This window comes from Varanus komodoensis, unplaced genomic scaffold, assembly GCF_004798865.1.
Source record: "Varanus komodoensis strain SLA01 unplaced genomic scaffold, ASM479886v1 scaffold14_1, whole genome shotgun sequence".
Taxonomy (NCBI): Eukaryota; Metazoa; Chordata; class Lepidosauria; order Squamata; family Varanidae; genus Varanus; species Varanus komodoensis.
Genome location: NW_025335438.1, coordinates 12,096,497 through 12,111,992, shown reverse-complemented (window position 1 = coordinate 12,111,992; position 15,496 = coordinate 12,096,497). Strand labels below are relative to the sequence as shown.

General features: G+C 37.6%; 1 protein-coding gene across 5 annotated transcripts in view; it reads left to right on the top strand.

The window, feature by feature from the left end:
- PREX2 (phosphatidylinositol-3,4,5-trisphosphate dependent Rac exchange factor 2) overlaps positions 1–15,267 on the top strand; it is a 147,675-nt gene extending 132,408 nt beyond the window's left edge. For 3 of the 5 annotated variants that reach the window (XM_044424092.1, XM_044424094.1, XM_044424095.1), the window contains 3 exons: positions 3,092–3,194; positions 8,861–8,928; positions 11,734–15,267. In XM_044424092.1, coding sequence (XP_044280027.1) covers positions 3,092–3,194; positions 8,861–8,928; positions 11,734–11,779 — 217 coding nt within the window. In that variant the 3' untranslated portion in view covers positions 11,780–15,267. Of the gene's footprint in view, positions 1–3,091; positions 3,247–8,860; positions 8,929–11,733 lie in introns of those variants that run through there. The other 2 variants (XR_006414086.1, XM_044424093.1) reach the window with 2 other exon arrangements.
- Positions 15,268–15,496: the final 229 nt, after the last annotated feature.

Below are 15,496 nucleotides of genomic sequence, written 5' to 3'. Positions count from 1 at the left end.
CCCACATGTGCTTCTACAGAAAACAACAGCGCTACTCCAACGAGAGGGCAGTTGCTTTGTAGAGCAGCAGAGGGGGAAAAATGCAGCCAGCTGAGGCCATGTGATGGGGAGGGGGGCAATAAGGGAGAGGCAGGCAACACAGGCAGGAGTGGTGCACCCTGGGATTAATTCTGAGCCATGGGGCTGATGGGATATGTGCTGCCAGATGGAGAAGCATGGAAACCATGCATGATCAGAAACTATGCAAATGTGTGAAGCTAAGACAAAAGGTGAGATACCATGCTGCTAGGTAAATGTGCCGTATTGCTTAGCATTACATGTGAATACAGCCCATGTGTAGGTCCCCCCTTGTTTTTCAGTGTATTTATCTTCTATCCTAACAAGTCAAAGTATTTTTTAAATGTTTTCAGAGAATCTCTTTCTCTCTCTCTTAATTGCTGAAGTGGTTATCTACTCGGCAATTCTTTCAAAGTAATGAACAGTTATCCATTTTGTAGCAATGGTTTTTTCCTATCTTAACTGCTGATGGAAGATATTACTATGAGGGACAAGGACAATATCACAGGCAGGCTAGAAAGTATTTAAATGTGCTTTGACAAATTGGAAGTTTGTCATCAGTTTAAAAAAATGGTTGGTTAAATTTACTTGGCAAAAGGCTGCATTTGAGATTAGGAGTATGTGGAATATTAATAGAGAAAGGAAAAATGTTGCAGTCTCTCAGTGATTTTATGCTTTGTGGATACAGTCAAATTAAAAGGAGCGTGAGTATAATGGCGTAGGTTCTTAAGAAGTAACAACATGTATCATCAGTTTTCTTTTCAGTTAAGTAAACACCATGCCCAGTTATCTTTCATCTTGTATAGAAAGTAGAACTACTGGATTTTTGAACTGTTTGGTTCTTTTATCTGCTAATTAATTTACTGTGGTCCAAACTGAAATGTACTTAACAGCACTAAGCTGCAAAACTATATAATTTTTTTAAAGATTTGCACTCAAGTATTTACGCTAAATACTTGAAGCTTTTGTATAGCTAGCAATTCAAATGCTTTGAATTTTATTGCAATGTGTTTTCAGTTTTACAGTATAGCAACATGCCATAACTGTTTCAGAGAGACGTCTCTAATAAGTGTATCATCTGGACGGGGGCATGTTAAAAACAAACTAAATGCCCCTTTTAACCTTCACAGTGCTATATGGCACATGTGTATTATAATGTATGTATAAGTCTGCTATTTTGGATTTTAAGGCCAGAACTAAAATCCTGGACATGGCTGTTCTTAACTGCCTTGCATGCAGGCACAGAATGCCACTCCTCCCTCCTGCACTGGTAGCTTACAACAGTTTACAATGAAAAGCTTCCAGACTCATTGCTGAATAAACAAGCATTCGACTGAAGTGTATATACTGCCCAGTAGATAAGAGCATTGACTTGGAATGGCTGAAAATCCCAGGATTAAATTTAAATTCCAAAATGAACATATTGAGTATGCTCTGTGAACTTCAGTTTTAGCCATTTGAGAAAAAGTAATCTTACAGTTGTTAATACATCTGGTTTGTTGATATGGAGATATTGTTTTTACGATTACACTAAAATGTAGTTGAAAGGTGAGGCACTACATAAAGATGTGCATATTAGAATGACAAATATAATGGCCATGGTCCATCTCTTATTTGCAGGCCAATGTTGCAAACTTACAGCTTATAGTTATGCTAGAAAAGTCCAGGGAGATAGGGAACATGGAATTTCAAGGATATTCCTCTTTGGATATCAAATATGCCTATTAACTCTCAGAGTGTAGAGAAATTTATTGAAACGACTGGCCAACTTGGATTATGCTATCACAGGATTCAGAAAGCTAAACTTTTTGCACTTTGGCTGTGGCATGATACAGAAATGAAGTAAATAATAGTAAACAGATTGCACTGTGTAATCCTTTGTATTATTGTCCAGCTGATAAAGGAAGAGTAGTGAAAATAGTAGTTGAGCTCCCTTCACCAGTGCAGGTTAACCTGGCTGAATGTTGCAAACAGACCAATCATGAACAACCTGTGTTCCTGGGCCAGTCTGTGGGAAAATGGATATGATTTTCCATTGCCTGTTACAGCAGTGCCAGCCTGGCCTGGCCTCACTTCACTTTGCTTTTGTGCAGCCTCTGGAGTTTGGATGTAGGTCCTGGCAGCTCATGCAGTTAGGTTGATAATATTTTCTGTATATGGACATTCTGACATGCTATCTTTGTATGAACAGGGACAGCTGGATGCTTTTCACCATCATTGGGAAGTCAAATAATTAATGGATAGAACTGGCAAAGTCACCCATATAGAATAATCATACACATTTTAGTAAAGTTTACAAAGTCAGAGCTGGAAAATACCTTAATTAGGACCAAATAAAATATCACAAAATAGTAAACTTTCAAGATTACTATTTACTTCTTAATGATTCAAAGATATGTCTGTATCATTGCCCCTTGAGGGCCATGGGATTTTTCACAGTCCCAGCTCCAAAGTCACAAAAGCTCCAGTGTCAGAGCTGGGACTCTGCACTCAGAATGCCCTCTGTGCATCTTACTGTTTCTCTGATGCTGCAAAAGTGACCTTAGAGCAAGTGGTTCAGGTTGAATTCTTGGGACAGGGAGAAGAGAAGACCAATGCTGCCAATGTACAAAGTATTTTGGTAGTGCCTCAGCCTTCTTCCATCCTGCTCTGAAATACAGCACTTAGACAGCTGAAATTGACTATCTAGCTGCTTTGCAGGGAGGGAATAAAGCAGTAGCGACATTCACCTCTACACTCCTCCTCCTCTGCATAGGATGCCCATGATCCTCTTAATTTAAAAAGTTAACAGGCAACTCTATTGGACAACACCCTAAGCAGTTTATAGAGTATCCCATAAAAACATGATTAAAAGACAGTTCACAGTTTGTAGCAACAGCAATGCAAATTACTGGCTAGTCATAACTAAGCTATTTCCCTACTGTGAATTTGGATTTTTTTCTAATGGACAGCTACAGATTTTTTAAAACATATTTTAATGGTACTCCGTAAAATTATTTTTAAAAGGATTTTTTATTTGATTTTTGTGTTTCAGGTGTACGCTTAGTGTCACGCTGGAACAAGCTATAATTCTTGCTCGGAGTCATGGCCTTCCTCCCCGCTATATCCTACAAGCTACAGATGTGATGCGCAAACAAGTAAGACATCTGTTCTTATTATGATGTATTACATTTTTCCTTCTACCAATTATCCATCAACCTAACCATCACAAATGAATCAGTGGTTTTGCAAAAGAGTCCTGCCATTTTGAGAATATAAGGAATTGTGCTACGAACGGATTAAGATGGGCTGGGCCTCAGGACACTAAATAAGTCATTCAAGGCACTGCTGCATTCTGAATGGTAAGAAATGGTTTATTATGAGAGGATTCAGATGATAGGTGAGTTTGCTGGGAGTTAAAACAGAATTGGAATACAACTAGGGCTGTCCAACGCTGAGAAACGTATATGGTTTGAGCTTGACTCTGGTGACTGGAAATGGACCAGACCAGACGAGGGACAATGGTCCAGAAATGTGTAAGGGAGGCAGTCTAATTTGTGTAAAGAACTTCATGGCAGTTTTACTATTTTATGCATGTTCCATTCCATTATGGAATGGTGTGTCCAGTATATTCCCTTGGTCAGTTTTTATTGAGTACTAGCTGGCGGAGTCATCTGAGGAAGAAGAAGGGGAAGATAACCAGCATGGTGGGCCCCAGCCACATCTAAGCAGTGAAGTCAATGCTGCAGCAGATTGTTTTCTACTGGAAGAGCAGCCTGGGCCCTCCATAGCCTTTCTTGGAGACAGAGCTGGAGGCAGTTCATTCCATAGAAAGGCAGAAGCTGAAGCAAGAGCATCTGAAGCCCAAACAGAAGGCAGTGTGGGGCCTCCCTTAAAAGCAACATGCTGACCTAATTAACCAGCTCTGCTGATTTACAATCAGCTGTAATTTAGTCCAGCTTGAGCCTGCTCTCTGTTGCAGACAATGCCATTTCAATTCAGTGCTTTGATTTGGTCTTCTGGACTGAAAGGATTCCTTGACATTTGGCTGCGCACCTGAACCGCTCTTTCAGATCCCCCATTACCTGACCTGAATAGTTGGCAAAATAGGTCCTACAGACTAAGCTCTGAACTGGACTGATTTTCTCCACTTGGTTACCTCCTGAAAATGCTTTAGCTTGGACCAGGCACTTAATGATAGAGGATCAGGATAGTATCATTCTCATACTACTTTGTCATTAGGACTTTGTTAAATTCATCTGGTATTTATTGGATGTATTGGATGTTTTAAAGAACTCATAATGGCTTACATCAATCTCTTTCTCTTGCTCTCAATCTTATGCCCACATCAGAAATCCTGTGAGGTAGGTTGGGCTGAAAGGCTGTGACTGGCCCATAGTGACTCAGGTCACCTGACTCCCAGACCCATGCTTTTAACCACTATACCACATTGGCTCTCCATATACATATGGATATTTGCAGAAATTGTGGTGCCTGATATTTGTGCAAATATTGAGCATGATAATTTGCACAAATGCTGGCTGCTGCAATGTGTGCAAATTTTCTGAATTTTTTAAAAATAAATTTGCACAAATCTTGGCTCATTTCAAAAGTGGAACTCCATGTGTTGGTTGGTGCCACTGTGGGGAATATGGAACAGAACCTGGCATCTGGAAGGTTAAGTCAGTAAAGGACATTGAATTTTCATCCCCCAAACAGATTCCTTACACATCCTTAAATACAATGGAACTAAGTGAGAACCACAAGAGGATTAGAATAGGAATACTAATGGAGATAAGTAGTGACTGCTATAAAGAAACTATTATGGTAAACTGCATGAATTACAGCATGAATATGAGAGAATTATTACAAAGCTTGAACAAAATATTATTGTACTCTTTTGACATATAACAACTTGCTCCTACATAAGATACATTAGCAATTTTGCTGCATTCTGTACTAGGAAACAGAATAGCTTTAACGCCTGCTCTGATAGTAGCACTGAAGATAGGCTGGCATTGATTACTCTAAGAACCATTCCAGGTTTTCTACAGAAAAAAAATGAAAATAAAATCTTACCCTGTGTGAATTGAAAGAGCTTCTGTGGAGTCTTTATGTGACTGGAACATTCCTTATGTGTCAGCAAACTCCTTCTGTTCATGGAATGAATAGTTAGGATCCAACCCAGTAATGTGGTATTATTATGGAAGCATTCTGAATTCAAGTCAATAAAGATAAGACAACATTATCTATAAATCAACAAAATGGAATAATTGTTCCATAATCTCATCAACATGCCAGAAAGTTCTAAATTATGTACAGTGATTTTTAAAGATAAGTATATTTTATAACAAAACCCATTTGGTAAGTCCTGCTGTATTTTCATAGAAGAATTTTAACTATCAGCATGAGTAATGGTCCCACCCTAAGTCAGCATTTAAGGCAGGGGTCTCAAACTTGCGGCCCATGGGCCAATTGCCGGGATGGGCGGGGCATGGGGGAGGAGCCCTGCGCCCTTCAAAGTGCCGGCGGCACCCGGGCCGGCCGCGGGATGAGCGGCCCGCCTCCACCACGGTGGTGGAATACTTGATGCGGCCCAGCCTCACCCAGACTCTACCTCCAGCGGCCCCCAGGTAAGTTGAGTTTGAGACCCCTGATTTAAGGGAAGAAAAAAAGTCTTTATGTTAACTTAGCAATAAGTAATTTAACACATGCTGTCCCTGTGATCCAGATGTCCTGATGTTCTCCATTAATTTTGATGAAGAGGGAAGAAGAGCATATGCATCAATTTATCTGTGTAGCGATGAAGTGAATGGAAAGGCAAGCACTTGTATGTCACCATTCTGTGTGCATATCAGTATTGCCATGCCTGAGACACTGGATTAGAGTACACTTTTTAAAAAATGAGATGGATAGACCAACTCTTTCGCTCTTATACAAGAGTTGGTCTGGCCATCTCATTTTTTTTTTATCATTGAAGTTGTTTATCAATGTAGTGATTTCTTTGTACATTGTAAGGATTTGGAAGTACCGTGTTTCCCCAAAAATAGGACCTACCCTGAAAATAAGACCTAGTCTTATTTTGGGGTAGGTTCTATAATATAAGCCCTACCCCGAAAGTAAGACCTATTATCAAAAATTATTGGTAATAGGTCTTACTTTTTTTGCTTACTTGCAGAGTGCCAGAGGGGTGCAGAGGGTGCAGCGGTAGGATGCAGAGCGGCTTAAGTCAATACTTCCTCTATAGTCCTGACTCCTGTGAAGGGTGGAGTGATATCAAATGCACTCCACCTGTCCCAGGAGCCAGCACTATAGAGGAAGCATCGGCTCATGCCGCTCTGCTTCCTCCGCTGCCTGTGATAGTACCAGTAGCAGGCGCTGGAGAGGATCAGTGCATACAGCTTTTGGAAGCAATTGGAGTGCAGGGCAGAAGCATGCACAGCAGAAAGGTGCAAGCAGAAGGGTGTACATTAAATGTACATTTTGTACATTAAAAAATAAGGCCTACCCAAAAATAAGACCTAATGTGTTTTTTTGAGCAAAAAAAAAAAAAAAAAAGACAGTGTCTTATTTTTGGAGAAACACGGTATGTGGTGGGATCTGTTGAATGAAGAATGGTATAAAATGTTTTAAACAAGCAATTAAAACTCATATATATCCATGATATAAATATTGCATTCATAAATTTCTCTAATATTGTAGTTTTTCAATTTAATATTTTTATAATAATAATAATAATAATAATGGTTGAAGAGTAGAACTGAATAGTTTTCCCAGAAGTTGCTGCTCTTTTCTCAGTGTATTTCATTTCCTCATTATTTGTTGTCTTTCTGTTTAGTTTTTCTTCATTTATATTACACACACACACACACACACGTACACATATAATTGTACTATAATAATAGCAGTTTAAAAACAGTACTATTTTACTTGCCATTAGCAAAAGCTATTACATGTAAATGCTGATTCTGAATTAACATTGCAGCTTGGACCCTCTTCTGTCTTTCCATTAACATAACTAACTTTATGTGAATCTGTTTTTGTCTATGCTAATTTCATTTTCATATCTGAATTGTGCTTCCTGCAAAACAGCAATCAGATCTGTTATACACAAATTCCCCCAAGGTTCTGTGGGGATTCTCAGAAAATGCAGCTTTAATTTGACTTAAATATAAGATAGCAATGATGTAATGTAATCTCGCTCCAGTAATATTGGTTTTGGTAATTTGGTCTCATGTGTATTACTGTACACCAAAGTGAAGATGCAGATTGTCATAATGCATTCCCCTGTGTGTTCTCAGTTGCCATCTACCTTGCAGTTTTTCAGAAAAGTTGTGCATATTTTTGAATTTGTTCTATTTTCTTGTCACCCAAGCCACCTCCCTTACAGGTTCAAGAAATTGTGATTTATTAAATGTATGCATTACTTCCTACCAAAAAAATTTGGGAGCAGAAAAATATACCAAGGAGAGTGTTTATATACCATTGTATTTCCTGCCAGAATGTTTTTAACCCTTTCTAAATCTACTGGAAAAATAGACCATTTATCTTTCACAGCTGTCAAAGATAACTACTTCAGTTAATGGGATGGCTTGAACTTTTGCTTCTTCTTAAGGTGGTAGAATCTTAGGAACAAGTTCAAAAGTAGGGGTGCCATTGGGACATAAGACTGTCCCTGCACCCAGAGGATCTTGCTATGAAAAGATAAAAATGGCAGCAACTCACATTGCAACAAGAAGCCCTAATGTAGGCAAATTGCCAATTTCCCTATAGTAGCTTCTCATTACATGCAAATAAGCTCATAGAAAGCAAATAAACATAGGACTACTATGCCAATCAGTGGCTTATATAAGCCACAATCAGTTCTGACCTGTGCATACTTCAATATGATATGTGAATCCAGGCAGGATGGCTTGTTGCCATGGCTCATGAGACTCCAGAACTTTTCTGCAGCCTATGGCTATGTCTATGTATGAATCATACAGTATGCTACAAAAACCATGGAGCAAAGCCCATATAGGTGTTTCAAATAAAAGTAGGTTTGGGAGAGGTTATTTTTGCTTCCTTTCAGATGGAGATGGACTACCATAGGTTTATGTGATTGTCTCTTCCCATGAATATGATAAGAATCATATTTTGGAGAGTAGAGATGAGCATGCTCAATTTGTCCCTCTATAATGCTATTGTCATCACAAGTTGGAGGATAATTCTCTATAGCAGATAGCCTGCTTTGCTTAACATCAAGATTTTCAATTGCAAATGGTTTCTACAGGAGTAGAGCAATCCTCCTGCTGAGATAGCCCTCCTGTAAATCACGCAGAATGATGGTGCTAGCATACTTGTTCCTGCTCATCTCATTGCATGGGGGATTATGCATGCCTGAATAAGTCTATAGATAACCCTTTCCTTCTGATCTCATCCAGAAATACTGTCCTTAAATCAAACTTTTGTAGAACAAAACCATTCTTTATGCATTTGGTTTCTCACCAAGGCTAGAAACAGAAATGCCCAGCTGTCACTGGGATCACTTCTTTATGCATTTCCATGCCTTAAAAAGTTTGATTAAAAAAATTCTGCCTTTAGAATTTTAATGGAAAAAATCTTTGATTTTTAAAAATAATATTATATTTCCTGAAATTGTCAAACCTCTTTGCGGTTTATTTCTTTTTCATTTTTTATTTGAAATCATGTATTTCTCACAGTGCAAATAAAAACGATTGCTTAGGAATTCTATCCTTGACAACTTTGTGTAATCCGGTAACTGTTCTGGTGCAGACTGAAAAAAAGATTATATATGAAGTACAATCATTTTTCTGTTTTGCAGGGAGCAAGAGTGCAGAACACTGCCAAGAATTTAGGAGTTAGAGATCGCACACCACCTTCTGCTCCAAGGTAACTAAACATTACAGTCAAGTGCCTGTAATCAAGACCACCATTTCTCAAGTTCCTGATAAACACTTTATTCAGAGGCTGCAGTGTTTAGTAATATTTAGCGACAGCTACGAGTATTTTGTTTTGTTCTGGGGGTCTAACTAAAAAACAAACAATCAACCCCTTAAAATGTGGAATTTGCCCCTTAGAAGATGCTTATTATTCCAATGAATAATGTTTTGTTTGCTTGTTTAAAATAATGCTAGAGAAAGCTAATTGATGTTTTTGGTGTTCCCTATCACTCTTGAAACATTGTTCCTTTGTGGAGCTCTGTATATCAAATAGCTTATAATTCACAAAGTGTAGGATAAGTTTCAACTAGCTTGGGAGCTTCAGTTGTTCAGTTATGCCTCATTTCAATACAGGATGCTGCTTTATCTACAGTATTATAAATTGAGATGCCAATCAAGTTCCTCTAAACCCAGCTCAGAAAGAAATGTTAAGGGAATATAAACACCTACTTCAAATGATAGGTGAGCTCGAAGAGCTCTGAAATATTTCTTTTGGGTCAACATACTTGGTTTTCCCCCAGTCCATCTCTGATACCTTCCCACCAGCCCCCAAAACATATACCACTCATCCCTTTTACCAATGCCAATACCAACTGAAATTTCTAACAGGAAAGCTTAATGAAAATAAATGAACAAACCCCAGGAATGGCATGAAGGGGATTTGTTGTTGTTTTGCCCTATGGGGTTTATGTCAGTCTTGTTGTTCACAGTCTGTCTTGTTCTTTGTATAACAAATATAAATACTTTGTTAATGAAGAAGTGAAGCTTGATATGCATGTATAGGTTAAATTAGAATTATAAAACTTTAAAAAATATAATGCTAAAAAGATGATACTTCTGAGATACCATTTTCATGTTCACAAAAAGATATGGAATAGTATCCCCATTTAACAAATAATTAAATATGAAGGGATTTTTCCAGGTGACAAGCAACACAGAAGGTATAATTAGTGAATTTTTGTGACAATTATCTTTTAGTTAATTATATTTAAGTAACAGTTTCTTGTTTGTATCTTATATACAGACTGCTATCCTTCATTCTGTTTCTTGCTTTTGGTTAGATGCAGGTTTACAGTGTTCTGGAGGTAAATGTAGAATTTGCTTCTTGATATAATAATAATACAATCCACCCAACTTCTCTGAAATAAATTATATTCAAATTGAACTTTACTATAGAAGGCAAGAAAGAATCTTATGGCTTACACATCCCCCCCTGCCTATAACAACTGTTAAGATTTTTGGTCATGCACTGAACTGGGTCGGTGGGTTAGGAGGAGTTTTGGCCATCTAATCACAACACCACAGCTTTTTGAGCTGTGGTGATTAAGTTCTAAAGGTTGATTTTTGCTGAATTCATTGTTGGATAACAGAATGTACATGGCCAGCTTGTGGAAGGATGCCATGTAGCCAATTTGGGCAACATCCTGGTGAATACGAATGATTCAGTCTCTAAAGTTCCTGGCACATGAACAGGTAGTTCTTTTTTCTTTCACAAATGTATTAGGTGATACAAGCCCTCCTATTGAAGGTAGTTGGAAGAAACGTAATTGTGTTGTATCTTAATAGCTACATGGTTAAGACATATATTAATGTCCCAATGTATATGTCCATTGAGAGCTTATTTTGTTTCTCCTTCATTCCTTATTGAATGGAAAAAGTTTTGTGTATGACATGCTTTGGAAGTTCTCTGATGAATCTTGTAGGTCTGCCTACTTAGATTAGAACTTGTTTTAATTAGCAAAGGATTAATTTTATTCCTTTTTTTTAAACGTGGGCCATCTAAACCCTAACATAACTGTCTTTCTAGTTTGTTGTGAAGGACTGGATCCTAGGTTTTCCCTCCTTGCACAGAAGTTTCAGTGTAGGAATGAGAATTGTCCTCACAGAAGAACCCCTTCTGTGAGTACATGTCTCATTCTGTTCACACAACACAAAGTTAGGATCTAAGCCACAGTCTCTATGTGTTGTTAAACTGTTTAACTGACAAGTATTATACTGATCTGCTTAGATTTAAGGAATTACAGCTGTGGAAATCCATGGTTAGGGTCCTACAGCCAGCATTTCACAACTACAATAGTTAATGTTTTCTATAAAGATCAGCTTTCTTTTAAAGCTATACAAACAAAGAGTGATCATAGTGATTTAACCAATTTTGGTTTGGGTTCAGGGTGCCCCTATTTTAAAGGAAACATGCCCACCTAAGCCCTTTGGAGATGCAATCCAAACAGAACTTATAATGGACTGTCGTAACTACCATATACTCAAAGAAACATGTAAATGGGTCTTTAATGTGTCTCCCATAACCTTTAAAGAATAAGGCTCTAGGTTCTTCAGAACTTACAAATGCTGCTAGAATAATGTAGTCTAACATACAGCAAAGAGTATCATAGAAACAAGGGTATCACTTCCAAATCTTTTTGTTCTGAGCTCTGGCAAATCTCAGAAAGGACGTAGATACATAATGTTCATCACCAAGATACTACTTAAAGCACAAATAAATCAATAGACCATTTCCTAATGACAGTGGGTTCTTGGAATGGTAAATGGTATTATAACATTTTTCTGTTGTTGCCAAGCTATTTGTATACATAACATTTCAGTACATGAAGGATATGCATACTAGGACATATATTTCATTTTGATTCCCTTACTTAATAGATATATACTCAATGGAAAATGATCATATGATGCTTAAACATTTCAGACTCTTTCATAAAATGTGGCTATTCTAATAATGGGTTTTTGTTTTTGACAGGTTGTACAAGTTGTGCCAGCCACCGCCTCCTGTTGGAGAAGAGTAAAGTTTCCTATTTGAGGAATAATTAAAAGACCAGTTTCCATGACAGTGAAGTGAAGCAGGAACACAACAGAAAGTGATAAAATGTGCCTTGAGTACTGATCAGCAGTAGCACTTAGCTTCAGATAAAACAATCATTCTTCTTAAGTATAACTGCTCCAATGAAGAACAACTCATCCTGGAAGTAGGGGAAAGGTTGTTTGGATGTAACGTGCATGCTCTGTGCATTTATACTGAGGGCATTTAGAAAGAAATAATGCTATATTTTAACTGGTTGCTTCAGTGCCAATTGCCCAGTGTTCACTGGCACCAACATGAAAACAAACAAGCAAAACAGATTAGAAAAATTACTATGATCCTTTCAAAAAGCCATGCATTGAGCTGGAGGGAGATAAAAGAATAAACAGTGTGGAGTTGTTGGGTTAGGCTTAGATCCTTGCACACATAATAACCTCTTTTCCTCCAGCAATTCTATCAGTTGGCTCTCTACTCAAAAATTAGCATTTCAGTATGTTATGCATTCAAAGAAGATTCAGTTGGCCAGTTCACACCTCACAATAAGCCATGTTGAAAACAAGCCACGTTAGTTAATTGCTTGCTAGTCACATCACTGTTTACAGATGATAAAGCACTGACCAGCTTTGTTTCCCTTCTGCCTGCCTGTTCCCAGCATTTATTCCTGAGAACTTTGCCTCTATACCCCTGAGGTGATTCTTTCCCCTCTATATTCTATATAAATACATTCCTGCATTTATATAGACATATAGACACATGCATGTATGTATGTATGTATGTATGTATGTATGTATATGCCATGTCTTTGGAATGCAGGGGAGTTCCCCCCTTTTTAAAAGAATGGGGTGACTGAGTATTTTCTTTCTTTAAAACACAAAAACACCTCCTTGGCTGCTTCTCAAATCCCATTCCCTTTTTTAGCACAGTAATTCCTGTATGCATGCTTCCCTTGGGGTGAATGCCACCATGGTGATTTGAGATGGGAGAATTCCTTCACCCACAGAATTTTTTTTTTAAAGATTGAAATGTTTAATCTTTTTTACCTCCCTTTTAAAGTCTTTTAAAGCTACTGTCAAATGAAGTGCTGAGCTGGTAGAAGGGCAGAGGACACCGTTTTTCTAACAAGCCAAGGATGAGTCACTCTGCCAGGTTCACACATCATAACAAGCCACTCTGAAAATATCTAACCTGACCCATCCAACCACATGTGGGGGTGGGGGAGACTCGCATGTAACAAGAAGTGACGATGGGTGAATTTCTGATGTTTTGTTGAGGCAGTAACTATCAGAATATTCAAGCCATGTTAGGGATGCGCTATAGCTTGTTATTTGTGTGAATCTGGTGATTCAGGCAATCTGTGTTCTAACCCTGCTCAGCCATGGAGCCAACTGGGTGACTTTGGGCCAGTCACAGAATCTCAGTCCAGTCTACCTCACAGGTTTGTTGTTGTGGGGGATAAGATTGGGAGCAGGAGGAGAAGACTGATGCAACCTGCTTTGAGATTGTTGTATGAAAAAGCAGGATATAAATATAATAAATAAATGCTGGATTGTTGGGATGGTTAATGTCAACAGGTGGCTTGGGAGCCCCTCTAATAACTCACTATCGGGTTTACAACAAGCTATGGTGAGCTCTTGCTGTATCTGGTACATTTACAATGGTGGCTGCCATCATGATGAAAAACCCCACAGGGAAATCCACCCATGGTGGCTTCTTATTACATGTCATCCAGGTCACGTTTTCATGCTTGCTTGTGCATGGTTAACAAACTACACCTGGTAATTTGTTCAGACATCACAACAAGCTAGCCTAAAACGGGCCAGTGCATTCCTAATACATGGGTCACAGTCATTTTGTGCTTGCCTTACATGATTTGGCAATAGTAACATCCAGCATAAGACACAATGACATGAGAGATTAAAAATGACAGGTGGATTCCAATGACTCAAATTTCTGTTCATTAGTCTTCTTGATAAATTGTTCAGGACACACTGTGAAAGGAATTTTCCTACAACAGTGAATTATCTGCGCAGAAGAGGTTTTTCATTATGCTCAGTGAGTTTGTAGAACCTCAATTGAGAACATGCATTCTTATGCATTTTAAAATTCAGAAATTCTGATTTACATAAGAATACAGGCTTTGACTAAGGAAGAGTCCTACTGTAGTTCAAAGGCCTGTAATCTTCCTTTATACTTCCTAGAAAATTATGTTGTATCAAGGTTTTGAAGGTAAACTAGTTTTCATTTTGCTGGCAAACATTGGATACAAATGCATGAGTAAGAAATTGGAAAATGATGTTCTATGCATATTCACACTAGGAAAGTGGCAAGATGTTTTCTATTCTGAACGGAATATATAACATAATAACCTTTGCCTATCATGGTTAATAGGGAATGTAGCTTCTAGTTCTGCACTAGCACAATAGCAATTTTAAGTCAGATTTAAATGCATAGCTGCTCTAAGATACCTGTGTTACAGGAGAAAGTATGAATTTTAGTGACCCTAAATGGCAATGGCCATTCACATTCAGAGAAGTATGTGTATTATGCATGTGCATAGAAGACTGATTCCATTGGTGGGTCTCCCTTACTAAGGGTGGTTTACTGTTCATGGCAAGCAACTAATTAAAATAAATAACATGCATAATTCACTTATGGTATAATCCTATGCCAGTTTAGCCAGAAAAAAGACTGAAACTCTCTGCTTTTTTCTGCCTCAATTTGCACAGAATCGTGCCTTTAGTCGACTGTAACTATCCTCTGTATATGGCCCTTCCAAAATCTTGAACTTTGTTTAAAATTAAACGTATCTATGGTATACATTTGCAGGATTCAGATTTTAAAATGTAAAAGTAATTTCAAATCATCTACTGAAAAGTTATATTAAATGTCATTTCTCAGACTTGGTAATAATTGACATTTCATGGTGGAGATGTTTGCTTAGAACTGAAATCCTGCTGTCATGATGAAATGCTGCTACAGTTGAAAAGCACAATTTAGTATACTCCAGTAGTGCCTGGAAAATATTTCTACTTAACTCATACTTCAGCTTTGTTGGCTGTGGTAAAATCCTTACTATAACATTGTACTGTATTTCTATAATTCATATGTATACGTGTGTGTATGCATATGTGTACACATGCATGCATACACACACCAGTTTTGAAAGATGATCACAGCACTATTTACTCTGTAGCCTCATGTATATAGTGTAAGAAATCCATTAAACTTATGCATCTCTTGAGTAATAAATAAAGTATTTTTTCTGTTCTAGCAGTATTAGATTTTGCAGAGGGAGAATATATTTTTGTAATTACTCAGTAAGAAATCTAGAACATCACTGCTTTTAAAGAAGTATAAATATGTATGTAAAGATATTTACAAAGTATATCAGTTTCTTAATCTTCCATACTTGTAGCCATATTCTTTTACTTTTGTTACAAGTAATACTGATAAATAAAAATGAATTCTTCTTTATATAGGGATATGAATCCAATTATTTTCTCTGTGCTATAGCCTTATGTCCATGTGATCATTCCATATTTCTTAGATACCTGCTTTCCTCCCAGACCTACATAAAAAGTATGTAATAGTACCAAATAGTAATATAGTTGCCATCTATCTATTTTAAGAAGTTTCATTATTGTTAATTTTATTGTTATACCATCAGTTTTTGGCTTCTGATAGCACTTGCTCAATTAGCATG